Source organism: Fundulus heteroclitus, chromosome 11 (assembly GCF_011125445.2).
Source record: "Fundulus heteroclitus isolate FHET01 chromosome 11, MU-UCD_Fhet_4.1, whole genome shotgun sequence".
NCBI lineage: Eukaryota > Metazoa > Chordata > Actinopteri > Cyprinodontiformes > Fundulidae > Fundulus > Fundulus heteroclitus.
Genome location: NC_046371.1, coordinates 21,725 through 49,379, shown reverse-complemented (window position 1 = coordinate 49,379; position 27,655 = coordinate 21,725). Strand labels below are relative to the sequence as shown.

At 41.4% G+C, this 27,655-nt stretch overlaps 2 protein-coding genes across 2 annotated transcripts; both read left to right on the top strand.

Moving 5' to 3' along the window:
* The first annotated feature begins 6,066 nt into the window (after window positions 1-6,066).
* LOC105921404 (olfactory receptor 1009) lies at window positions 6,067-7,339 on the top strand. The gene has a single exon (XM_012857116.2). It carries the CDS (start codon window positions 6,267-6,269, stop codon window positions 7,218-7,220), a length of 954 nt encoding a protein of 317 aa, XP_012712570.2. The 5' UTR covers window positions 6,067-6,266; the 3' UTR covers window positions 7,221-7,339.
* Window positions 7,340-21,583: 14,244 nt separating this feature from the next.
* On the top strand, window positions 21,584-22,891 carry LOC118564480 (olfactory receptor 146-like). Its single transcript, XM_036142636.1, has one exon. It carries the CDS (start codon window positions 21,780-21,782, stop codon window positions 22,731-22,733), a length of 954 nt encoding a protein of 317 aa, XP_035998529.1. The 5' UTR covers window positions 21,584-21,779; the 3' UTR covers window positions 22,734-22,891.
* Window positions 22,892-27,655: the final 4,764 nt, after the last annotated feature.

The following is a 27,655-nucleotide window of genomic DNA, read 5'->3' as shown; positions in this document are numbered from 1 at the left end:
GGTTTGGGCCAATCACGCTGCAGTATTGAGGTTTATGGCCGGACAGCTGTGAGGAACGCAAGAGCGGTTGAGCCCACAGGAGAACCAACAGAAACATGGCAGCACAGGAGGAGGCACGCGTCCACGATTTCATCTTTGAAAGGAGAACAGAAAGAAGTACCTTGACCAGCATAACTTGTTGTTTCTTATGGCGTCTACTGCTTAAATTTTCATTTGAGACCGTTACTGGCTAAGACCAGCCTTTAGTCGGGGGGCCCTAGGTGTTGCTTCATCCAAAAAGCTCAGAGTTCTGCTGAATGTCCCTCCTTTCCCTGAACGGATTTGATGGAAGCAGACCCAGATTGATAAAGTGCAGAATGGAGATAGGTACGCATTATCAACCTTGCTGGCCAGGTTTGTGGCAGGAGATACGGAGGAAAACAAAGAACCTAACAAGAATACAGAAACCACAAGGAATAAACACAATAGGAAAAAATAAACTCACTAGCTAAGCTAAAGACAGGAAGGCAGGAACATATGGATGTAAGAGAAGCAAAAATATACTAAGATTCATAATGAAGAGAAAACTAATGCACCCCAGTCTCACTGAAAAACGTTTAATATCAACATTGGTTCACAGGGGGAAATGTATTATTGTCACAATTTGGCTCTTTAATATGTGTCAGGCTTATGTTTTCTTTGGCCTATTCATTTGTGAATAGGCCAATTTACGTGACTATCAAGTTTATCAAGGACAAGGCTGCCATTGCCTGTGGAAAAGTAAACATTTAAGCAAAACAACTATGTTTATATGCATTTTCATTACATTTCTAGCAAGAAGTATGGATATTATTTTCATAATCTTCATTCAGAGAAGATAGACAACCTTTCGTTTATTAGTTTTGCCAAAGATGTTCTCAGAAAGACGTGAGGAAGTGATGTTTCCTACCTATGTCACCAAGATTCTGGAAACAACATTTAAGCAAAATATCTGCAGTTATATGTATCTTGATGACAACTATAGTGAAAAGTATGCATTATATATTTATAATCTTAATTTAGGGAAGATAGACAACATTTCATATAGTAATTTCAGTGTGTCTCAGAAAGACATGATGCAGTCAGGCTGCTAAGTGGTTGCCAAGGATGCAGCCAATTACGTTACAGATGTGGTCAGAATTCCGCATTCATAAAAATCAGTATTTAAGAAAAACATTGCAGTTCTATGCATTTTGCTGGCATGTCTAGAAAAACGTATAAATAGTATGTGTATAACCTTTGTCAAGGGGGGGGGGGGCTCAGGGAAGGTAGATAACTTTTCATGTATTAATTTTGCTGAAGGGTTAGGTGTCACATGTTCTACCACGTGTAGGCCGGACCAAAAGTGGGGTGCATTCCATTTACTCTGTATCCATCCACCTTACTTATAGAGAGAAATGCAAGGTTTAAAGATAGGATCTGCAATTTTTTACATTTTTAAGACATTTCTGGGAAATGTATGCATAATATTTTTATATTATTTCAGGAAGTGTAGATAGAAACAGTCTGTATGCCTGGTGGTTGATTATATACACGTTTTGCCATGAAAATGGTTAGAACATCTGAATTCCATTATTAAGATGGAAAAACTCAAGAGAATTTTCTCCAAAACAAAATCCCAGTACATTTCAAAGCAAACAGGACCCTCAGACAGAGGCTGTTGCATCCCAAGGACAAAATCCCCAAACCTAAGATGAGCGGAGTGGTGTATGCAGTTCAGTCAGTGAGGAATGTTCTGATCTTTATATTGGAGAAACCAAACAACCTCTCCACAGACGAATGGCTCAACACAGGAGAGCTTCCTCCTCAGGACAAGACTCTGCTGTCCACCTACACCTTAAGGACAAAGGACACTCTCTGAGGACCAAAATGTTCACATTTTGGACAAAGAAGACAGATGGTTTGAAAGGGGTGTGAAGGAAGCCATCTACATTAAGAGAGAAAAATCAACCTTAAACAGAGGAGGAGGCCTTAGGTTCCAACTCTCAAAAACTTATAATACAGCTATAGGATTAATTCCGGCCAATCATCACCTTAACTCTCATCCTTATATGGGTGATCAAAACATTGTTCCTTTAAGACAAGCCAACAACAACTCTAACGACACGTCGTTACAGAGGAGTGGACCAGTTTTGGTCCAATCTGCTGGCTTAATGGCTTTAACGACCGCCCATTACTAAGGGGTGGTCCTGTTTCTGTTGAATTTGCATGTTATCTAAGCCATTACAGTATAAAGCCTGGTACTCATCATTACTCCAGACTTTATGAATTGAGAAAGCTTCCTGGAGAGGAAGCGAAACGTCTTCAACTACAGAAAACAAGTACAGTTGCTTTTTTTTTTCCTTTTTTTTGGAATGAAGGGGGATTACATTTGTCTGCTAAATTTAGTTCATGGCTAAGGTGTTTCTCAGTGGACCTCACACGCCCATAAATTGTGGAGATGAAATTTTTTCAAAACTTCTAATGCTTAACAACTGGCTGGAAAAAACAAGCGAACAAACAGCTGCGAACCTCATAGACAACTTTAACATCTTCTGGGAGGAAAGACATATGTTCAACAGAGATGGTCTCTTTCTAGAGAGGTCAGGTGCAAAACGCCTGATTTCAAACATTTTATATTCTGTGAAACCCATCAGCTTTGTCCCAAAACAAAGCTCAATCAGTGCCAAAACAAATCATAAGCCCAGTACAGCCCCAACAGGTCAGGTTAAAGATAGGCAGAAAGATGACACAGAAGGAGGCTACGTCAGCACTACAGGAGGATTCTTCCCAGACCTCAACAGGACAAAAAGATGACCCCTAGGTTATCCCAAGCAGAGAACCAAAACCTCTCTCCCCCCAGACACTCAGCTCAGATGTCTCTTACCTGGATTTCACCAACAACAGGAAAGAGGTTTTTAAAATTGGCTTACAGCTGACATCTTCTCTGCATAGCCATTCTGATAACCCTAGCTCTGTGACTAAACCAGCATTTTCCAAAGGCTGCAGAGCCTCCCGACCTCCTAATCTAGCTCCTCCACATATCAAGGAACATGTCTGTGCTCAGGACCTTCAGATCACTTCACTGTTATACACACCGGGCTCTAGTGGTAGCTTTATTAGTTGTGACCATTTCTAGAATCAGCTTGGACCCCTGATGGGAGATAGCTGTAAAATATCTGATGATGCATGGCAGAAAGAACATAGCTAACAGGATAAAAAAAGAAATAAACAATTGTCAAGGCTGGATACCAGACCACCACACAAAAAAAAAGACCCACCCAGGGTGGGCAGAGGGAGGTACTGGACGGGGGGCACGAGTTCCAAACAAAAGTACTTGGGAGCTGTGAGTGCCAGGAGAACTCAGGAACTCTTTGACAGCGCTGGAACTCAGGAACTTTAAGCAGCGCTGGAACTCAGAACTTTAAGCAGCGCTGGAACAGCAGCACAGGAACTTGAGAGCGTCGGCAGGTTGAGAGACGGAGCCACCAGAGGACGGCCCGGGCATGGCAGCCGCCGGAGCAGCAGAGGTGGGTGAGAGTGCCTTCGTTGTGGCAGGACCAGTGGTGGGCATCGCAGAGGGCGACCCCGACGGCAAACCCGCAGAACCAGAGGTGGGGGCCGTGGGGGGGGGTCCCCGATGGCGAACCCGCCGGGTCAGAGGCTGGGCCGCAGCCAAATCAAGCAACACGATCTGGCACTGGCGTTGCAGTTGGCAAACCCGGCGGGGAGGCACAGTCAGAGGCGGGCGTCACGGTGGACGACCCCGGGGATGTGATGGCAGCTCGGTCGGCTGGCAGAAACCTGGAGGCCAGCGGCAGGAACCAAGGAGTTTCTCAGAGAAGCTGGGGAGAACACTAGGGAACCCCGAGCTACTGGGTCTAAGCAGTGTTGAACTCTATATCTGGCTTTGCAGGTAAAGAGCCCGGTATGAACTGTGTTTCTGAATGTTTACTGGCCTCCTGTTTTATGAAAAAGTAAGGTCTCGGGAGAGATCGGCGACACATAGGGTTGGGAATTGAAAAGATTTTCACGATTCCGATTCCTTTTCGATTCTGTTTTCGATTCCAATTTGGGGAAAAAGGAGAACAAACAGTTTGAGGATGAGCATCAACTTTGTTTACTTAACTATCACACGACCTTACAAACTAACAAGGTCAAGATGTCCACAGCAAATGTGAAACTGGAGTAACATTTATATTTGTTTAAATAAAAAAAGGAATATAAGAACAAACTTAAATACAGTAGATGAGTTGTTTAGAATACAAGAAAATGTAAGTTTGTTGTGACAGTTGCTTATTAATCTCTCTTTAGATAACCTCAGTCATCTAAATATAACGGAGAAGCCATCCGTTTAATGAAAAAGCATTACTGTACAATTTTGGGAAATAAACTCATCTCCCCCTGATTTAAATAAACGAGCGTCACCTTTCTCTCGCTCCCTGAACTGCGGAGCAACTTTGTAGCATGTTTTGTCACATCCATTGCAATAGCTATAATCATCATATAAGAAATCCAGCTACGAGTAGTTCTAATTAAACATTCTACCAATGAAGGGCTGGATTAACGATAAAGACACACTCCCTTAATAACCCCAAAGAGAGGTAGGAAATTGGTTTATTTCCAGAAATGGCATATGATTTACTAGGAACCAGCCAGTGATGTAAAACTAGCTACTTAACAAGTTGCCTTCCATGCTGGTCGTAACTTTAGCTTCTGTCCGGTAAGAATCAAAAACACGGTATTCATTAAATTGTATGCCATGTTGTGTGCGCAGGTGTTTCTGCCTGTTGGATGTATTTCCTCCCGCGGATGTAAATGCCACTTTGCAATGATTGCAAGGCGCCTCGTTGCCATCTTTCTCTTCCTTAAAATGAAGCCAAACTTTCGACCGTTTACCCGATGGGGCGCCACTTTTTTTTGTTTTGCTTTAAGCCTGGTCACGCCATGCGCAAGTTACGCACACGTGCTTACTGAGTGCCATGTGCGTAACTTGCGTATAAAACCTGACGACGGAATCGAAAAGAGAATCATTAAGCGAGCTGCCAAACGGTGCCACGAAATTGGAACACACAGAACCAGTTCTGAACAGGAACCAGTTTTTGATTCCCATCCCTAGCGACACACAAATAAGGGACTCAAACACTGTTTCTGCTAGAATAATAGTGCCCTTTTATTATTCCCTACAGAATACAACAACACAAAACAGCAAGCACTTTGCAAACACCAATTCTGATAGGATAAATGTCCCCTTTATTCCCCACAGAATATATGAAAGTAGCAAGCACTTAAAGCAACACGCTTTCAGACAGGCACAATGCTCAACAGATTCTCAGAATCACTCTACCTCGGCACAAGATACAAGGACTGGAGAGTCGGGTCAGTCCCAGTAGGGTAGCATACACGCGGCTGGGTGTCCGTACGCCACCCACGGCAGACTCTACCGGACCGAGGGCAGCCTCCCTTTTATATACTTACAAACAAAGGGCCAGGTGTGGAGAGAGAATGGCCACTTCTCCCTCCACAGCCGATCCATTCGTCCCATTTCCAAAACATGTTTCCAAAACATGTTTCCAAAACAGAAACCGTTCCCAGTATCTCAGCAGTGTGCGAAGCAAAATAACATCAGCGCAAATCAGTGTGTGAAGCACAATACAATTCTAGTTTCAGGTGAATACAGTCTGGGAATATAAACAAAATAAGGAATACAGAGATTGAATCCATGTCAGAATGGATTGGATGGATAGATGGATGGATGGATGGATGGATGGATGGATGGAACTAAAACAAAAGGGTTCTTATTCTTTTGCTCTCCTTGTTAAGACCTACGGCTGCTGCCTTAAAAAAATTAAGGCAGGATTGATGCACTGAACACTTCATCTAGAACATGAAGCTGTTGACAGCAGTAACTCAGCCAAATGTAATTCTAAAGATGAAAACCAACATTAGACCATTTTTAGTTGTAGGTGTAAGAGCGATGGCAAGCTCAGTCAATATGCAAAGCTGAGCCAGCCCACTCACATTAAAACTATATCTACCTCCTCACACGAGCAACATGTCAATTGTTGCTGAGAGGTGGTGAAATACTCCAACAGGTATTTCTCTCCTAATTGGTTTGCACTCTTGATAAATGTTTAATTTCTTGATGAACTTTAGTCTTTAGATGCTATTGTCCATACTTGTAGCTCATGTACTAATTTCATGTTAAAAAATGTCTGTAGCTCTACAGTGATTTAGTAAAACAGTGTAATAGAATTTTTTTCTGAATAATGGAAAACTACACCTTCAACAGTTTGATGCTCCAGCTGGAGGGCCTAAATTTTACAAGGGATTTAGTGTATGTTATCTTTTTCTTGTTCTTAACTTTCTACGTTGTCACTATGACTCTGAACTTGGTTTTTTTGATTCTCATCATTATTGACAAGAACCTCCATCAGCCCATGTATGTTTTATTTTGCAACCTGACAGTCAGTGATATCATTGGAGGTACTGAAATCTTTCCTCGCATACTGTCGGATATTCTGAAGCCTCCCTCTGAGCGTCTCATCAGTTACTATGAGTGCGTGGTTCAGGCTTTTATTACTCAGTGGTTCAGCAGCACATCCCACACGGTGCTCATGGCCATGGCCTTTGACCGGTATGTGGCCATCTGTAATCCTCTGCGTTACTCTGCAATAATGACCAACAAAATGATGCTGAAGCTGACCGTCTCTGCCTGGGGGGTGCCTTTCATTTTTGTTGTGGTTCTGATTGGACTCTCCGTACGTCTGAACCGATGCAGGACTCTCGTCACAAACCCTTTCTGTGACAACGCCTCATTGTTTAAGCTCTCCTGTGACAGTGTTGTCATCAATAATTTTTATGGGCTCTTTTACACCGTGCTGTTGCTAGTAGCGTCTGTCGGCTGCATTGTTCTGACCTACGGGAAGATTGCTATGGTTTGTCTGACCAGTAAAAACAAATCACTCAACAGAAAAGCCTTACAAACCTGCAGCACTCACTTGGTTGTCTATCTCATCATGTCATTCAGTGGATTTACTGTTATTGCTCTACATCGCTTCCCTCAGTACTCTGATTACAGGAAAATAACTAGTCTGCTGTTTTTTATTGTACCTGGCAGCCTCAACACCATCATCTATGGAGTGCAATCCAAAGAAATACGAAAATTCTTACTTAACATGTTTAAATCAAATAAAGTTTTGCCTTTAAAAAACAGAAAATAAATCAAATCAAATAGATTTGTGTTCTTTGCTTGAATGTGTCAAAGAAAACTTGAGAACCAAATTGTAGAATGTATAGTTTTTTACAGTGTAGTTTTTAAAATCCACCATCTGAAACATTGAGGTCTGATACTGTGAAAAATAAAGTGGGCCTTATGTTGATGAAAGTGTGTTCGTATTTAATTTTTTTAAAGCACCAGCCATAGGTCTTAAGAAGAGCTACGGGGGAAAAAAACAAAGAAAGCAAAAGAACTGGAACCTTTTTGTTTTAATTATATCATCCAAAACAGAGCAGACAGTTTTCAATTCAATTTTGTTGATATAGCACCAATTCATTAAACATCCAAAGTCAAACTCAATCAGATTATACAGATTGGTCAAACAATTTCCTCTCTAAGGGAACCCAATTGATTGCATCAAGTCTTGACAAGCAGCATTCACTCCTCCTGAAAGAGCGTAGAGCCACAGTGGACAGTTGTCTGCATTGTTGATGGCTTTGCAGCAATCCCTCATATTGAGCATGCATGAAGAAACAGTGGAGAGGAAAACTCCCCTTTAACAGGGAGGAGAACCTCCAGCAGAACCAGAACCAGGCTCAGTATGAACGGTCATCTGCCTCGACTCACTGGGGGTTAGAGAAGACAGAGCAGAGACACAGAAAGCACAGAAGCTCACATTGATCCAGGAGTACTTTCTATGTTACAGAAGACAAAGCAATGACACAACAAGAAAGAAAAACAAGCACATAAGCACACATTGATCCAGTAATCTGTTTTACATTAGATGGTAATAGCGGGTGATCTGTCTTCCCTGGATGATGTCACTGCTAACAGAACGCCAGACCAGGTGTACCTTCTATGAAGAGAAAAAAGAGAAACAACAAAGGTTAAAAGCTGAAATGACGACAATCAATACAAAACTGGAGAACAGTAGAACTCAGTAGAGTGAGAAAAAATAGAAAAATAGACCCCGATGTCCTCCAGTAGCCTAAGCCTATAGCAGCTTAACTACAGAGGTAGCTCAGGGTAACATGAGTCACTCTGACTAGAAGCTTTGTCACAAAGGAAAGTTTTAAGATTAATCTTAAAAGTAGACGGGGTGTCTGCCTCACGGACCAAAACTGGGAGTTGGTTCCACAGGAGAGGAGCCTGATAGCTAAAGGATCTGCCTCCCATTCTACTTTTAGAGACTCTAGGAACCACCAGCAGACCTGCAGTCTGAGAGCGAAGTGCTCTGTTAGGAACATACGGGGTAATCAGAGCTCTGATATATGATGGAGCTTGATTATTTAGGGCTTTATACGTTAGAAGAAGAATTTTAAATTCTATTCTTGATTTAACAGGAAGCCAATGAAGGGAAGCTAAAACAGGAAAAATATGACCCCTCTGGTTGATTTTTATCAGAATTCTTGCTGCAGCATTTTGGATCAGCTGAAGGCTTTGAACTGCATTTTGTGGACTTCCTGATAGTAAAGAATTACAATAGTCCAGCCTTGAAGTAACAAATGCATGGACTAGTTTTTCAGCATCACCCCTGGACAGAATGTTTCTAATTTTGGCAAAATTACTGAGGTGAAAAAAGGAAACTCTGGAAACCTGTTTAATATGGGATTTAAATGACATGTCTTGGTCAAAAATAACACCAAGATTTTTAACTTTATTACCAGATGCCAAGTTAATGCCATCCAGATTAAGTGATTGATTAAGAAGTTTATTTTTTGAGGACTCTGGTCCAAAGATTACAACTTCTGTCTTGTCAGAATTTAGATGCAGGAAATTTAAAGTCATCCAGCTTTTGATGTCATCAAGACATGACTGCAGTCGAAGTAATTGATTGGATTCATCAGGATCCATGGATAAATATAGCTGAGTATCATCAGCATAACAGTGGAAATTAATCCCATGCTGTCTGATAATTTTGCCAATCGGAAGCATATATATAGTAAAGAGAATTGGTCCAAGGACTGAACCCTGTGGTACTCCACAGGTGACCCTAGAGTTTGAGGAAGATTTATTATTAACATGAACAAACTGGAATCTGTCCGACAGATAAGATTTAAACCAGCCTAATGCTTTCCCCTTAATCCCTACAGTATGCTCAAGTCTTTGTAGGAGAATATTGTGATCAACTGTATCAAATGCAGCACTGAGATCTAACAGGACAAGTACAGACACAAGTCCATTATCTGAGGCCATGAGAATATCATTAGTGACCTTCACCAGAGCTGTTTCAGTGCTATGATGAGCTCTGAAGCCTGACTGAAACTCCTCAAGTAGGTCATTGCTTTGTAAATGTTCACAAAGTTGATTAGCAACTACTTTCTCAAAAATTTTAGATAAGAAAAGAAAATTAGATATAGGTCTGTAATTTACTAACTCATCTTGATCAAGAGAAGGTTTCTTAAGTAAAGGTTTAATAACAGCTACTTTAAAAACCTGTGGTACATATCCATTTACTAAGGATAGATTAATCATGTCTAAAATAGTGCCACTGCACTGGGAATATGTCCTTAAACAACTTGGTTGGGATTGGGTCTAACATATAGGTAGAAGGTTTGGATGAAGCTAAAATTTTAGATAGCTCAGAAAGCTCTACTGCTTCTAAACAGTTCAAACACTGCGCAGGTTCTAAAGATTCGTCCAATACTGCCTATCTTACTGAGGATGAGGTAATCATGTTTGGGAGGATGCCAATTATTTTATTTTTAATGGCATCAATTTTATTTATGAAGAATCCCATAAAATTGTTACTACTAAGAGCTAAGGGAATGGATGGATCAACAGAGCTGTGGCTCTGGGTAAGTTTGGCAACTGTACTAAAGAGAAATCTAGGATTATTTTTATTCTCTTCAATTAATGATGAAAAATATGCTGCTCTAACTCTGCAAAGGGTATTGTTATACAACAATAGACTGTCCCTCCAGATTAAGTAGGATTCCTCTTGGTGTGAAGAGCGCCATTTTCTCTCCAATTTCCTAACATTGTGCTTCAAGGAACGCAGCTCTGAATTAAACCAGGGAGCCAGCTTCCTGTGAATAATCACCTTCTTTTTCAAGGGAGCTACATTGTCTAATGCAGAACACAATGAGGAAGTCACATTGTTAGCAAAGGTATCGATTTGTGAATGGGAAGAAACAGCGTTGCTGCCATCTACAGGCCATTTCTGCAATACTGACGATATTAAAAAGGGGACAGACTCTTTAAGTTTTGATACAGCATTATTCGATAAAGATCTACTATAATGGAACCGTCTTTTGGGGGTGGAGAACTCAGTTAGATTAAACTCAAATGTTATTAAAAAATGATCAGACAGGACAGGGTTGTGAGAGAATACTGTTAATTCCTCACAATCAATGCCATATGTCAGCACAAGGTCTAAAGTATGGAGCCAAGAGTGGCAACAGTTTATGCACATTTTGAGCAAAACCAATGGAATCTAGGATAGTTTTAAAGGCTACACTAAGGTTATAACATTCTGTGTCAACATGAATGTTAAAATCACCCACTATAATAACCTTGTCAGTGTTTATCACCAAATCAGATAAGAAATCTGACAACTCATCCAAAAACTGAGTGTAAGGGCATGGTGGACGATACAAAACAACAAACAGAAGGTTTTATTGCTTTGCAGTTTGGATGAGGGAAACTGAGGGTTAAATGTTCAAAAGAACTGTAATTATTAGTTGGCCTGGGACTAATTGATAAATCAGACTGAAAGATAGTTGCCACTCCTCCTCCTCTTCCCACAGATCTGGGAATGTGGAAATTTGAATAATTGGAGGGAGTTGACTCATTTATACTATCGTAGTCCTCTTGTAGCCAGGTTTCTGTGAGACAAAACAAATCAATCTGATTATCGCAAATCAATTCATTAACTAACAAAGTCTCTGGAGGGAGAGACCTTATATTTAATAGATCACATTTAATTATTTTAGTTTTTGGTTCAAGGTGAACCATATTGATTTTTATTAGGTTTTTATGATTTGTTCCTTTTAGATCAGTTTTTGATCTGTTAAGTTTTGGCCGTGGGAAAGACACCGTCTCAATAGGATAATGGATGGGTAACAGTACAGAAGTTGCAGAGAGGTGTGTTAAACTACGGCTCTGCTTCCTGGTCTGGACCCTAGGTTGTCATCATTTAGGAGAACTAATAAATCCAGCCAGATTCCTAGAAAGAAGAGCTTCCTTTGAAGAATTTATCAGACATGGGGAGCTGTTTTACATCATTTGGATTTACACACCTGTAAGATGCCCCTGTATTGACCAGTGTCAAGTTATGTCTGGTTTGATGTTTCAGCTCCTGCCCAAACTTGAAAAATGGCTGGTCATCACCAAGAAGGACGCTAGGCACAACTCAAATCCTTTTCTATTGTGTTTTATTTGTTGAAAATGGTGTTAGATTTCTCGCAGGATTTAGGATTAGGATTAAGGTGTAATATTCTGGGTTCTGTTCTGGTTTATGTTAGTTTTAGTTTTCCTTCTCTCTCCTGTCTTTTATTATCTGGCTGTTTTGAGTTCTGTCTTGTCTGGATTCTTGTTTAGATTCTTGTTTACTGTTTTAGTTTATTCTGTTATGTCTTCAGAAGCTTCTTAGTTTAGTTTTTTTTTATCTGTTCTTGTTTTGAGCCTCAGCACTGATGTCTGGTCTAATTACTTACTCTGCACACCTGCCTAACTCCACCCCTGCTGCAATCACCTCTCACCGGGTTCACCTGCTTCCACTTCCATATAAACTGTTGAGACCAGACATCAGTGCCAGGTTGTCCTGTTGAGTATGGGTGAGTCTCCTCCTGCAAATTCTGTATGTTGGGTTGCTTTTTGGATTTTTGACCCCTTTTTCTCCAGAAACCTGAGCCATTCTGCCCTGTCTGTTCCTGCCTTGTCTGCCCTGCTCGTCTGTTTATTTTTTGTGCCATCTTTTTGTTCAACAGCCTCTTTGGATTTTTCCCCTGTTTTTGATTTTGTGATTAAAGAGCTTCTTTTTAAAGAAACCTCTGCTGGTCTGGCTGAATTCTGGGTCCTTTCACTCTGAACATTACATAAGGATTTAGGTTGAAAACCTAAAAAACAGAAATTCAATTAGTTCCAAACAAACATTTTACATCAAACATTTCCACTGTGGCTCAACCTTAAGCATACCTATAAACTGAACATTACCAGGCCACAAGCCATAATAAAATATCTTCAAAATTTCCAACTCAACTTCTACCTTTTAATAAACAGTATCTTCATAACGGAAACTTGATTTCCTCTTACCAGTTGTGTATCTGGTGATTTGACCATGAGCTGAAACCTGCTCCACTCTTTTCTCCTACCTTTCGTCTTTTTTGACATGACAACCAGCATCAGTGTTTCTTTCTCTTCTATTCGAATTTTCAACATAGGTTTTTTTTTTTTAGTACCCTCTCTTACGATTGGGCACTGGTTCTCCCCTGTAAGGTTCTCTGGGCCCCACTAATACCCAGAATTTGGAGCTACTGGATGTCTTGATATGAGTTGTTTCTTAAAAGGCATTGGTCGGCATGATGTCCAAGTTCATTGCATGTTGAGCATGCTCCTATGTCACGGCTGTTGCCGTCACATTTGTGTTTCCCCCTTTTTCTTTCTCATTTCTACTAAATAGGCTGCTTGTCCCTGTGAAAAGACCCGCCCACTTCCTGGTTTCTGGGGTGCTGACCTCAGTCCCATCCATTGGTTCCCTCGGTTCCACCTCAACCAATGGTTCATCACCACCTACAATCACCTCCTGCTCATAAGGAGAGCCAACCCGTTGATTGAGGCAGCTTGTCACAGCCAGTTGACTTGTGTGCCTCGTGTGAAGGAGAAATTGTTTGTTAGCTGATGTATTTGTGCCTAGTGGAGTGGCTCATTTAAGTTTATGGTTACCCATTTTGGTTTGTTTAGTAGCCTGTGCCAGTATCTTTTGTTGTGTTTGCTTTTTGTGCATTTATTACCTTGAGGCCAAGAAGAGGGTGGAATTAGGGCCAGAGTTCTTACTGACTGCCACACTGAGTTTTTCTATGTTAGTCTCATTAGGTGTAGTGGGTGCTGTGCTCTCTGTGTTTTTAAGTAAGAATCTCCTCTGTTTAAATGTATAGTTAGGCATAATCCTCCTTTTGAGGATCTCTTATTTAATTTGGTTTGTTATTTTCACAGCACCCTCATCCACCCTCCTTTTGTTTGTTTATTGCTTGCACCTCTTGTTATCAAATAAATTATAATTTTATAATTTACCGGTTTCTGCCTATATGTTCATGACCCCACTTCCCTAGACCAACAGGGGGTCGTAACATATATGGGGGCTCGTCCGGGAGCGCTCTTTCTAGAGGAATCTCGATTGGCATTAACTGGTTCTTGGTAACAGTGGAGTGACTAGCTTGACAGTAACGAGGTACAGCTTGCCTGATTCAGGGAATCATGGCCACTGCACGGTTTGACTTAGAGGTCTTTCTGAAACAGCCCTCAGTTGAGCAATTTAATATGTGTCGGAAAGATGAGCTGCTCCAGTTAGCAGCCCACTTTGGCATCTCGGTTCCCAACACCATTCTTAAGAAAGAATTGAAACCTATGCTATTGTTAGCGTTAGTTGAGAGAGGAATACTTGTAGTACCAGAACCACCTGAGAAAGTGCTCATGTCCCCAGTGGCTGGTCCAGCTGCCAAAGGGGAGGTTACGCCTACCCCTGACCCTGCTACGCACGTAGTGGACTCAGACAAAGCAGGTAGATGGCTGGCGACGCCATTCACGCTACCCAAGTTTGATCCCACCTCTGTTAGCAGTGCTCATTCGCTAGGAGAAGCACGGCTCAAGGTACGCCTTGCCCGTCTCCATTATGAGGCACAAGACAGAGAACGTCAAAGGCAACTCCAGCTCGAAGTAAGGAGAATGGAGATTGAGGCTGACCAGGTGGTGAGACTGCGGAAGTTGGAGCTAGAAAGCGCCAACACAGCTATGGCTGGTGTGGCTGCGGGTTCTGGTGGTACAACTTCTCTCCTCTACTCATCCAAATTGGACTCGGTAAGTCCCCGATTTGATGTTGGCAAAAATATTGTTTTGGTACCAGTGTTCCGAGAGGCTGAAGTGGACTCTTACTTTCAAGTTTTTGAGCGCATAGCCTTAGCATTAAAATGGCCACCGGAGGTCTGGTCATTATTATTGCAGTGCAAGTTACAGGGAAAAGCTCAGGAGGCTATAGCTGCTCTTTCTATTGAGGACAGTGCAAACTATGAAAAAGTTAAGTCTGCAATTTTACGAATTTACGAGTTAGTGCCCGAAGCTTATAGGCAAAAGTTTCGGTCACATAAAAAGCCGGCAACGCAAAGCTACACAGAGTTTGCTAGAGAGAAAGCCATTCTCTTCGATCGGTGGCTTGCGTCATCTAGTGTAGCTGAGTTCAGTTCACTTAGAGAACTATGTCTGGTAGAGGAGTTTAAATGCTGCCTATCTGAACGCATAGTGATGTACTTAAATGAACAAAAAGTGTTAACATTGTCTGCTGCAGCTATGTTAGCAGATGAGTACATGCTAATTCACAAACCAGTAGCATTTGGCCAGGTTGTAGGAAGTTCTCATGTAAACCTAACTCAGTCTAGTCCCCCTAGGAATCCCAATCCGAAGGAAGAAGAGCGCCGTTGTTATTATTGTCATAACAGTGGACATGTTATCGCCGATTGCTTTATTTTAAAATGTAAAACCACTGTTTCAAAAGAAAGCCGTTTATGTTTCTATTGTCACAAACCTGGACATGTCATTGCTGATTGTTTAGCTCTAAAACGCAAAACACACCAAAATTCACAACAGACTAAAGGTGGTGGTTTTGTGAAAAAGGAACCCCTTAATAAGAGCCACACGGAAATGGCAAAGTCAATGAGCCAGCTGGAAACTTTGAACCGTGAGCTGCAGGAGTGCAGCAGGGCAGCAGGTGGAGAGATGGCCCAGCTGGAGAAGGAGCTCCTGCTTCTTCAGAGCGCGCTGAAGACAGAGCGCCGGAACTACAGTCAGGAAACAGAGGAGATGAGGGAACTGAAAGCAAGATTGGCTGGACTGCAGGAGGACAACAAAAGCCTGAAGATCAGTCTGTCTAAAGTGGAAGGACAGCATAAGCAAGCCCAAGAAAGAAGCTGGTGCCGTGACTTTGCAAGAAGATGTAGAGGGTATAGACCACCCTAAAACATTGTTGCATATGCCTTATCTAGACAGCATTCATGGATTAAAAAAAAGGGTGGTTATGTCTAGACTGTTAAATTTACAAACTGGGGAGTTTGTTTTTATGGGGGGGGAGTGTCACGGCTGTTGCCGTCACATTTGTGTTTCCCCCTTTTTCTTTCTCATTTCTACTAAATAGGCTGCTTGTCCCTGTGAAAAGACCCGCCCACTTCCTGGTTTCTGGGGTGCTGACCTCAGTCCCATCCATTGGTTCCCTCGGTTCCACCTCAACCAATGGTTCATCACCACCTACAATCACCTCCTGCTCATAAGGAGAGCCAACCCGTTGATTGAGGCAGCTTGTCACAGCCAGTTGACTTGTGTGCCTCGTGTGAAGGAGAAATTGTTTGTTAGCTGATGTATTTGTGCCTAGTGGAGTGGCTCATTTAAGTTTATGGTTACCCATTTTGGTTTGTTTAGTAGCCTGTGCCAGTATCTTTTGTTGTGTTTGCTTTTTGTGCATTTATTACCTTGAGGCCAAGAAGAGGGTGGAATTAGGGCCAGAGTTCTTACTGACTGCCACACTGAGTTTTTCTATGTTAGTCTCATTAGGTGTAGTGGGTGCTGTGCTCTCTGTGTTTTTAAGTAAGAATCTCCTCTGTTTAAATGTATAGTTAGGCATAATCCTCCTTTTGAGGATCTCTTATTTAATTTGGTTTGTTATTTTCACAGCACCCTCATCCACCCTCCTTTTGTTTGTTTATTGCTTGCACCTCTTGTTATCAAATAAATTATAATTTTATAATTTACCGGTTTCTGCCTATATGTTCATGACCCCACTTCCCTAGACCAACAGGGGGTCGTAACACCTACCACTCCAGGTGCACCAGTCTGGCCCCTTTTGGTCCGTGCTGGACCTCTTCGCTGTCTTCCTCCAGGTCCATATGGTCGTGAGTTGAATGGTTAAGGATAGACATTAACCACTGGTTGCTGCAACTGGGTGGGATGAGGAGCTGGAAAGGTCATCTGCGTTTGTTTTGCCACATCTGAGAAAGATTCTGAAAAACCTTGAGGTGGTGTTGCATGTTCAGCCACTTTAATAATTGTGGCTTGTGTTTTCTTCCCCTGCAGTTCTCCAAGATGCATTTCTGCCAGTTTTCTTTGCATATTTTTGTCTTATCCTGCAATATTCATTTCTTCCTTTCTGTACTTTTTCACTGATCACAAAATTCTCTGCATGGCATTGATGACAGCGCCACCACGTCCTCAAGCCTGTTTTGCACTGGAGCGGGAATGGCCTCGATGATGGAATTTCGGAACAGGGTTGTAAGCATCGGGCTTTTTATCAACTTTCAGTGTTCCAGAGGATCAGCTTTCAGTGCTTTGGGATCAATCAGGCACTGTGCAAACACAGCTTTAATGCCACCTATGGCAAGAATTCTACCAACTGTCTCTTCCTCAAACACTTTTACCCATTTACTTGCACCTTCATGGATGTCTGGCAACTATGCAACCATAGCCACCAGGTCAGCAGAGGCCCAAGGAACATAATGGGTGACATTTCATTTTACTAGAAAAGGTAGTTGTTTATTATTTGTGTACCTGTCAGATGGGTGTATGGTGGATCTGTATCTCAAGTCATACTGTCTGTTAGCAGGGGCTCCCCCTGCTTCTGGCCTTCCTGTGGCTGAATCTGCTGCGAGTTCCACACTTCCTTATGAAACATTGTATCTGGTGGCATGATCATCAATTTCCTTAAAGCTGTCCTCTTATTCCATATCTTAGAGATTTTTGGAATCTGTGAAGCATATTTAGGGTATTTTAGTCCCCTGAATATGTTAGTCCTCTGAATAGTCCAATAATGACAATTGGAAGACCTCCCATTTTGCTCTATATTAATTTGGTTAACCCAGATGACAAATATAGGTTTACTAAGGGTTCAATGATCTGGTTAGTGTTCTGCAGAACCTACAAAACTTACAACAGCCGTATATAGATTTGTGTCTACATGGGAGGGGTAGAGAAGGAAATGCGTGTGTGTCCTGCACTGTACAGGATGTATTAATGCGTGTGCATTGTCACTCCTACTCACAGGCAAACCAGCAGACCGACGAAACAACGTAACTGCCAAAAGTTTCGACACCGGGCTCAAATTCACTACGATGTACTTCTCCAGCACTTGATCACACTGAAAAGAACCTACACTCAAGCTCTCAATTTGACCAAGCAGCTTTCAGTAAACATGTGTGCCTCAGTCCGGCAGGGAAGTTTTCATACATGTTAAACTCAGAAAATTAGATACATTTTACCTTTCCTTTTGATAATGGGACATTGAACAAAAACAGCTAACACAGCGAGCATCAGACAAAAATCAGCCTAACACATGCAGTTTATCAGACAGCAAACCCTTGCTCACTGAGTGCATTCAAACTTACAGCACATTCACTCATTCACACAAACAGTCATTCCTTTACTTCACTTTCCTGGGAACTATTTACTTAAGTAACTTTTTCTAATGGTCCAGATATCCAATTTTCTTAATTTTTATGTGCGCACATACAACTTAAATCATGTTTTAACAGACCCACACAAAGGAGGAAAAATATTATGATGATACACGTGCTTCAGAACAGATTTACTGTTTCCTTCCAGGCTCTTGAATTTGAGCGGAGGCTTCACCTCAAATGCCGTAGCCAGAGATCTCAACACCTCTAATCTCCAACCAGCTCATTTATTCCCTCTAGACATTCTCTCACAGAACTTGTTTCTAGAAAGTTATAACATCATAGCAGGACCATCAACTGGTCATAGCCAGAGTTTGTTCCAGTATCTTGTAGTCACTAAATTCAAACTAGTTGGGTCCATAATGACACAGCTGGGAGATTGATCACTTTTTAAACTGCCGGTGCCCAATTTTGTTCCTTCCGTGGTCATCTTTTTCTCTTTTAGGCAGCCTCTTTTTGGCGCGGAAAATAAACTTCTGGGCACAAAAAAAGAAGCAGCACTGCCTCACTTGTTTTGCTTATAAAAAAAAAAGCACACTCTTCCCAAAGCAGAACCCGTGTGTGCCGATTTTAACATTAAGAAAGCAGAGAAACGGAGAGAGGGAGATTTACTTACCCCCCTGTCTCAGTCTCTCAGTGGGCCCACTTGCCACAGGCGCTGCACACCACAGGAACAGGCTTTTTTTCCTCTCACTTCTTAGCTTCAGTCCTGCCACAGTCGCAAATTTGTTGGAGAGAAATTAACCTGAAAACAAGACGACACAAAGCTGATTCTTTTTTTATTGGCCAGTAGGGGGACCCTTTAATGGGAGTTGCACATTCACAGTTCCATAACACAGTACATTACAATTCTCAAACCTTTTTATAAGGTTCCATTTACATGGATGTGTATGTAGGGTGTTTTAGTCATGTATCACATCAGATGTTTCCTATCATCCCTAGATGGTATGCTTATACAACTGTTGTACTGTGTATAATAGAAATCTGCTAAACATTGATCACTCTTGACATTGTTAGAGGGATGTTCAATGTTTGGCAATAACAAACATTACATCCCATTACTGGGTCTGGAACATTTCAGTCTCCCATATCTTCTTCATCCCATTACTAGGTCTGGAACAGAAGCCGGAGTAACAAAGACGCACATCGCAACCTACCAAATTCTGAAGGTATCTGCCCTACCCATCAATCAATGATGTGCTCTGATCAGCACCTGGCACACAAAGAGTGGGACCGTGGAACATCTCACCAGAATTGCAAAATAGTACAAAATAATTTAGTTTATTATAGTTTTGTTTACAGTTCATCTTTGATTTTATTTTATGACAAGAGTGCACTTGTGTATGTAAAGTTCGTGTGTCCGTCCATCTTCTTCCGCTTATCTGGGGTCGGGTCGCGGGGGTAGCAGCTTCAGTAGGGAGGCCCAGACGTCCCTCTCCTCAGCCACTTGGGCCAGCTCCTCAGGAGGAATCCCAAGGTGTTCCCAGCAGAGAGACATAGTCCCTCCAGCGTGTCCTGGGTCTTCCCCTGGGCCTCCTCCCAGTGGGACGTGCCCGGAACACCTCACCAGGGAGGCGTCCAGGAGGCATCCTGACCAGATGCCCGAGCCACCTCACCTGGCTCCTCTGGACGTGGAGGAGCAGCGGCTCTACTCTGAGTCCTCCCCGGATGACTGAGCTCCTCACCCTATCTCTAAGGGAGAGCCCAGACACACTACGGAGAAAACTCATTTCAGCCGCTTGGATCCGGGATCTCGTTCTTTCGGTCACGACCCAAAGCTCGTGACCATAGATGAGGGTAGGAACGTAGATCGACCGGTAAATCGAGAGCTTGGCCTTTTGGCTCAGCTCTCTCTTCACCACAACGGATCGGTACAGCGCCCGCTTCACAGCAGACGCTGCACCAATCCGCCTGTCCATCTCCCGCTCTATCTTCCCCTCATTGGTGAACAAGACCCCAAGATACTTGAACTCCTCCACTAGGGGCAGCACATCCTCCCCAACCCAGAGAAGGCACTCTACCCTTTTCCGGTTCAAGACCATGGTCTCGGATTTGGAGGCACTGATTTTCATCCCGGCCGCTTCGCACTCGGCTGCGAACCGCTCTAGTGAGAGCTGTAGATCACGCCCTGATGAAGCCAATAGGACCACGTCATCCACGAATAGCAGAGACGCAATCCTAAGGCCACCAAAACGGATCTCCTCAACACCTTGGCTGCGCCTAGAAATTCTGTCCATAAAAGTTATGAACAGAATCGGGGACAAAGGGCAACCTTGGCGGAGTCCAACTCTCACCGGAAACGAGTCCGACTTACTGCCGGCAATGCGGACCAGACTCTGACACCGGTCGTACAGAGACCTGACAGCCCTTATTAAAGGGTCCGGTACTCCATACTCCCGGAATACCCCCCACAGGATCCCTCGGGGGACACGGTGGAATGCCTTCTCCAGATCCACAAAGCACATGTAGACTGGTTGGGCAAACTCCCATGCCCCCTCAAGAATCCTGCTGAGGGTATAGAGCCGGTCCAGTGTTCCACGGCCAGGACAAAAACCACACTGCTCCTCCTGAATCCGAGATTCAACTATCCGACGGACCCTCCTTTCCAGAATCCCTGAATAGACCTTACCAGGGAGGCTTAAGAGTGTGATTCCTCTGTAGTTGGAACACACCCTCCGGCCCCCCTTTTTAAATAGGGAGACCACCACCCCAGTCTGCCAATCCAGAGGAACTGCCCCTGATGTCCACGCAATGCTGCAGAGCCGCGTTAACCAACACAGCCCCACAACATCCAGAGCCTTAAGGTACTCAGGGGGAATCTCATCCACCCCTGGGGCCTTGCCACCGAGGAGCTTTTTAACAACCTCTGCAACCTCAGCACCAGAGATGGGTATGTAAAGTTTATCCAAAAGAAAAATGCTGAATAGTGGTTGTGAAGAGCCAAAGACCTGTCCCCCCAGAGCACCAAGGCAGGCGCAGGGGGACCCCCCAGACCACCAAAGGGACCACCAAAGCAAGGGCGCCCAAGAGGGACCAACACAGGAACTCTGCCCCCCCACAGTCTCTTTCTCCTGCATTGTTTACATTCCAGTTGTTTACTGTTAAATCACTGCTGCACTTTATCCTGTAATTTTATTCTGTAATTTACTTACCCTGTAATCTATTGCAATTCACTGTGTTTTTCAAGCTGTATGCAAACAAAATTTCGTTCTGTACGCACTCTGTGCATACAAAATGACAAATAAAGCTGTATAAGTCTAAGTATAATTCTAAAAACCTCAACATTTACATTTTAAGGCAACTATAAACAAACAGGTTTTTTAACCTTGATTTAAAGGAACTCAGGGTTTCAGTACTTTTAAAGTATTCTGGGAGTTTGTACCTCATAAGTGGAGCATAAGAACTGAATGCTGCTTCTCCATGTCTGGTTTTGATTCTGGTTATGCAGAGTAGATTTGAGCCAGAAGACCTGAGTGGTCTGGAGGGTTGATGCACTGAACACTTCATCTAGGGTTAGAAGTTGTTGACAGCAGTAGCTCAGCCAATCAAATTTAATTGTGAAAATTAAAACCAACATTAGACCATTTTTAGTTATAGTTGTAGGAGCGATGACATGGATTTTTTTAAGATTACATCAGTCAAAATGCAAAGCTGAGCCAGCCCACTCACATTAAAACTATATCTACCTCCTCACACGAGCAACATGTCAATTGTTGCTGAGAGGTGGTGAAATAGTCCAACAGGTATTTCTCTCCTAATTGGTTTGCACTCTTGATAAATGTTTGATTTCTTGGTGAACTTTAATCTTTAGATGCTATTGTCCATACTTGTAGCTTATGTACTAATTTCATGTTAAAAAATGTCTGTAGCTCTACAGTGATTTAGTAAAACAGTGTAACATTTTTTTCTGAAAAATGGAAAACTACACCTTCAACAGTGTGACGCTCCAGCTGGAGGGCCTAAATTTTACAAGGGATTTAGTGTATGTTATCTTTTTCTTGGTCTTAACATTTTATATTTTTACTATGACTCTGAACTTGGGTTTTTTGATTCTCATCGTTATTGACAAGAACCTCCATCAGCCCATGTATCTTTTATTTTGCAACCTGACAGTCAGTGATATCATTGGAGGTACTGAAATCTTTCCTCGCATACTGTCGGATATTCTGAAGCCTCCCTCTGAGCGTCTCATCAGTTACTATGAGTGCGTGGTTCAGGCTTTTATTACTCAGTGGTTCGGCGCCACGTCCCACACGGTGCTCATGGCCATGGCCTTTGACCGGTATGTGGCCATCTGTAATCCTCTGCGTTACTCTGCAATAATGAGCAACAGAATGGTGCTGAAGCTGACCGTCTCTGCCTGGGGGGTGCCTTTCATTTTTGTTGTGGTTCTGATTGGACTCTCCGTACGTCTGAACCGATGCAGGACTCTCGTCACAAACCCTTTCTGTGACAACGCCTCATTGTTTAAGCTCTCCTGTGACAGTGTTGTCATCAATAATATTTATGGGCTCTTTTACACCGTGCTGTTGCTAGTAGCGTCTGTCGGCTGCATTGTTCTGACCTACGGGAAGATTGCTATGGTTTGTCTGACCAGTAAAAACAAATCACTCAACAGAAAAGCCTTACAAACCTGCAGCACTCACTTGGTTGTCTATCTCATCATGTCATTCAGTGGATTTACTGGTATTGCTCTGCATCGCTTCCCTCAGTACTCAGATTACAGGAAAATATCTATTCTGCTGTTTTTTATTGTACCTGGCAGCCTCAACACCATCATCTATGGAGTGCAATCCAAAGAAATACGAAAATTCTTACTTAACATGTTTAAATCAAATAAAGTTTTGCCTTTAAAAAACAGAAAATAGTCAAAAAGATTTGTGTTCTTTGCTTGAATGTGTCAAAGAAAACTTGAGAACCAAACTGTAGAATGTATAGTTTTTTACAGTGTAGTTTTTAAAATCCACCATCTGAAACATTGAGGTCTGATACTGTGAGAAATAAAGTGGGCCTTATGTTGATGAAATTGTATTCGTATTTAATTTTTTTTAAGGCACCAGCCGTAGATCTTAACAAGAGTTCCAAGAAAAAAACAAAATAAAGACAGCAAAAGAACATCATCACCCAAATCAGACCAGGCAGTTTTTATTATATATCTCCATTAATTCCTTAATATGTTCACATCTCGATTTTTGCTTCTCACATGAGTATTTTTCTATAAATCGAAAAAGAGTAAAAACCCACAACTCCATCCCTCATTCCTGAATTTATATCCAGTGTTACAGAAATAAGTATAATCAGTGTTTCCAAGATTGAAGAATGTCTTTATTGAATTTGTTATTCGGCTCTGAATGCACACAATACACACTGAGTTTATCAGCAGGCTTGGAGGTTTCTTTTAAAGGTCAGCTAAAAATGTGTCTTGTGTTTTTAATTTCTGTTGCAAAGTACTTGCTATGAAAATAAAGTTTTACTTGCTTACTTACTAGACACAAATCAAAAACATCCATGGAAAAACAAAGACTCAGCCTTCCTAGAGAAGACCCTCAGAAATGGAAAAGCCCAATATGAAAAAAGCTCAATTTAAAGTTATATTGCACAGCAGAGGAGAAAGACTTATCAAAAGGGGACACATACAGTGCATTTGTTAACAGGTAATATGACATATTCAGATAATGAGATGAGAAGCAGTTTATTAAAAGAACAATGTCAACGCCTCCTGTTGAGCCGTGACCTTCACACCTGGACAGCATCACCCTGATCTGCTGCTGCTGCTGCTTTATAAGGATGGGCCTCCTGCACGGCATCACATTGTATGATAATCTATGCATTAACACTTTCAGGCCTACTGAAAAGCTTTGTCAAAGTCCTGGCTTGAGACTAACCAGTCTGTTTTTCCTCCCTTGCCCAGCTACCCGCCCAGACAGCCCTGTGCCCCTTCTCTGCCTGCCTGTTTCCCTTCAGTTCTTTATTGGATTCCCTGGCTCTGACCTCTTGATTGTCCCATTAGCTGGATCGATTTCATGAACTTGACCTTAGCATGTCCGACCAAGAGAAAGTCTGCCGAATAAATCTGATCTGTACCAATTCACTCAGTGCCTGAAGTGTGTCTAAATCACTGTTTGCATGAATGTATCAGACAAACACTCCTTGAGAGGCTAAAGTGGGCAAATAGACATCGGTATGAGAGAGACGGTGTAAATAATTCTCATCAGATCAAGAACTTGAGAAACAGCAGTATATTTGTAAACATGTAACAGACTATGAACTTTTCTGGTGGTTTTTTGTCTCCCAGCAGCAGGCGAAAAAAGCTGTTTTTGAGTCTATTATTCTTTGATTTAATGTTCCTGAATAATTTCCCTGGTGGAAATGGGACAAACAGAGCATTGCCCAGGTGGGTGGGATCTGTGACAATACATCCGGCCTTTTTCTGGACACATAATCCATGTTCAGATCTTTCAGAAGGCATCCCATAATCCCGTGTGCTGACCTCCCCACCCATGCTATATCCTTCCTTTCCTGCACTGTGCTGCTCCTATACCACACAGTCACAGTGACACAAGATGCTTTCAATTGTGGCTCTATAAAGGTTTTTTAACACCTTATTAGAAAGTTCAGTCCCTTTCAGTTTCCCGAGGAAAAAGAGCTGTTGTTAGTTCTTCTTCACCAGGTGGGAGGTGTTGACAGTCCATGAGAGCTTAGAGATGTAAATACATATGAACTATATGCTGTCCACACACTCCACCACATCATCCTGTATACAGAGAGGAGCATGTTCAGTCCTCCAGGATCTCCTGGAGTCCACTATGACCTGTTGGTCTTGCTGGTGTTCAGGATGAGGTTATTTCTAGAGCACCTCTGTGTCTCATTTCTGTAGTGGGTCTCAACATTGTTGGCTATAATATTGTTCTCTGCTCTGTCTTCTCTAACCCCCAGTCAGTCGACCGTTCATAATAATAAATAAATATCATTGATCTCACAATGGAGAAATTCACTTCTGCATTTTAACCCATTTCCTTAGGGAGCAGTGGGCTGCCACTGTGCGGCAATCTGGGGTGATGCATGAATTATGAATCCCTGAGTCAAGATTTTTTTATATGTGTTTTTTATCTTCTTAGGGCTTGAAAAAATATGAACTTTTTTTTCAAAAATTTAATTTTTCCAGGAAGTTACAGAAATGTCCACTACAGTGGACTACATGCGCCTGAGCACTGAACACAAAACATTATAAATGTATTGTAAATGAAGAACAATCTTGTATTCTGTTGTAAATATACAAGCATTTGTTTAATTTTATGCTTTGAAAAATATTTCAACATATTTTGTTTAAATTTTAACACTATATAGGCACAATGTTTAGAACTGAATAAGAAAACCAATGAATATCATAGCCAAAAATCTTTAACCTGAATGTGACAAACATCACTGTGGCTCTCCACAGTTCTATAAGAACGTAGGACAGTATAACCAAGTCCTTTTATTAGCATGTTGCAAGAAAGCATGAACTTTCATTTTAGTCTCTGCATCTCCTATCACTTTGATGGTCATCACACCTAAGCAGTATGAATGTTTGCAACGCACCCAGGGCACACTGGCACACAGCATTGCATGCAGATGTATTTAGTCTTCCATGTGCACACAGCATCATGGCCTCTGTTTGTATTTTTAGAATTTTTTGCCTTATTCTTCGCTGTGTTTGAAGTCTACAATATAAATAATTGGTATAGTTACCAGTGTTGTATAGTAACGAAGTAAAAATACTTCACTACTGTACTTAAGTACATTTTGGAGTACTTTATACTTTTCTCAAGTATAACATTTTTTGACTTTTACTTTTACTTCACTATATTTCTGAACTTAATTACATACTTTTACTCCAACACATTTTCAATGTTTGGTTTAGTTACTCGTTACAAAAAGAGAGACACTCACGCATGCAAGTGTTTTGACCCCACCTACTGATTGACTGCGACAAAGTCAGACTTGTCTGGGTTTGTTCATCACCACCAACAGGATAAGAAGCTGGTTCAGTGCTAGGTCAGATTAAATTAACCTTGTGGTATAGCTAAAGCATCTAATAGCAGAGTCCTAATTTTCTTAACTAAATGATAACCTTCAGGTGTATCTATTAGCAGGTTTACCACTTCCTGTAGGTTGACTAGACCTGGTTTATCACTTAACCATGTTCTTAGTATACTCCCCCTGGTCTAAACGTTTGCCTACACTTGGTTGTGTACAACTTTAAAGTCCATAGCACTGACCTTACTTGAAGAAGGAAAACTGAAAGCTTACAAAAAGGTTGTATTTCCTGTCTAAACTTGGTCTAAATTTCTCCTGCACTTGGCTGTTTATATTATTTCAAGTGAATTTGACTTTTAAAGTTTACCAAAATCTAAAAAATGTCATTCAAACTGCATTTGCTTTGTTTTACTTTTTACTTATACTTTTCATTACATTACTTGAGTACATCTATTTTTACAGTAATTTTCATACTTAAGTACAAGACATTTCAGATACTTTAAGACTTTTACTCAAGTAACATTTCAGTCAGTGACTTGGACTTTTACCAAAGTCATATTCTATAGAGGTACCAATACTTTTACTTGACTCCGAGACTTCAGTACTTTATACAACACTGATAGTTACAGAAACTACAGCTAATCTGCACAAAATATACACAAAGTATAAACAAAATATACTAAAATGTAAATTTTAAATGAATAGCTTATATGTGTTAAATTTAAAACACTGAATTATAAGCAAAACAATTACAAGACAGTAAAGCAATTATATTACTTCTGTTGAAAAAATGTAATGGGCAGTGTTGTATAAAGTACTGAAATCTCGGAGTCAAGTAAATGTATAAGTACTTCTCCAAAATATGACTTTGGTAAAAGTCCAAGTAGCTGACTGAAATGTTACTTGAGTAAAAGTCTTAAAGTATCTGAAATGTCTTGTACTTAAGTATGAAAATTACTGTAAAAATAGTAATTACTCAAGTAATGTAATGAAAAGTATAAGTAAAAAGTAAAACAAAGCAAATGCAATTTGAATGACATTTTTTAGATTTTGGTAAACTTTGAAAGTCAAATTCACTTAAAATAATATAAACAACCAAGTGCAGGAGAAATTTAGACCAAGTTTAAACAGAAAATATAACTTTTACACCCCCCTCTCTACACCTGCCACCAACACACCACACACACAAATCTCTGTATTTTATACTGGATATTTTCAACCCATCTATTGAATTTAGTGCACTAGTTGATCTTTTCTTCGTAAGAGAACAGAAAGCACTGCAACCAAAATATGGCATTTTTTTGACCTGCTGTATATTAGCCAGCCCATAACAATTTTTCCCTTCCATTGCAGGAGGCAGAATATGTTAGATACTTTGGCAATTCTCTGCCCTCTGAATCTGCTAGCTCCGGTCCTGGTTTATACTAATTTATTAATGGACAGTGTGGAAATCTATGAACAATAAACCAATGTAAATTGTGTTCCTTTGTTTTATTTGTCTTTATCCTAATTCTAGAAGTAGAAATAGTCAAATGAATAACACTATTATTTTGTGGAACCCTAATCATACTATTATAACTACGCAAAGGTCTAAACAAGAATAGCAACTGCCTCCAATGGTCGAAAATAAATGAAAGCAACAATAACAACGAAATAAGGGTAAAAGTGACACTCTCACCTTTTTCAGACGGCTGTGGCTAAGAATCTGAATTTTTATGACCTACAGTCTTTGCTTTTCCATCTTTCCAGCAGTCTTCAGAACTCCTGCCTG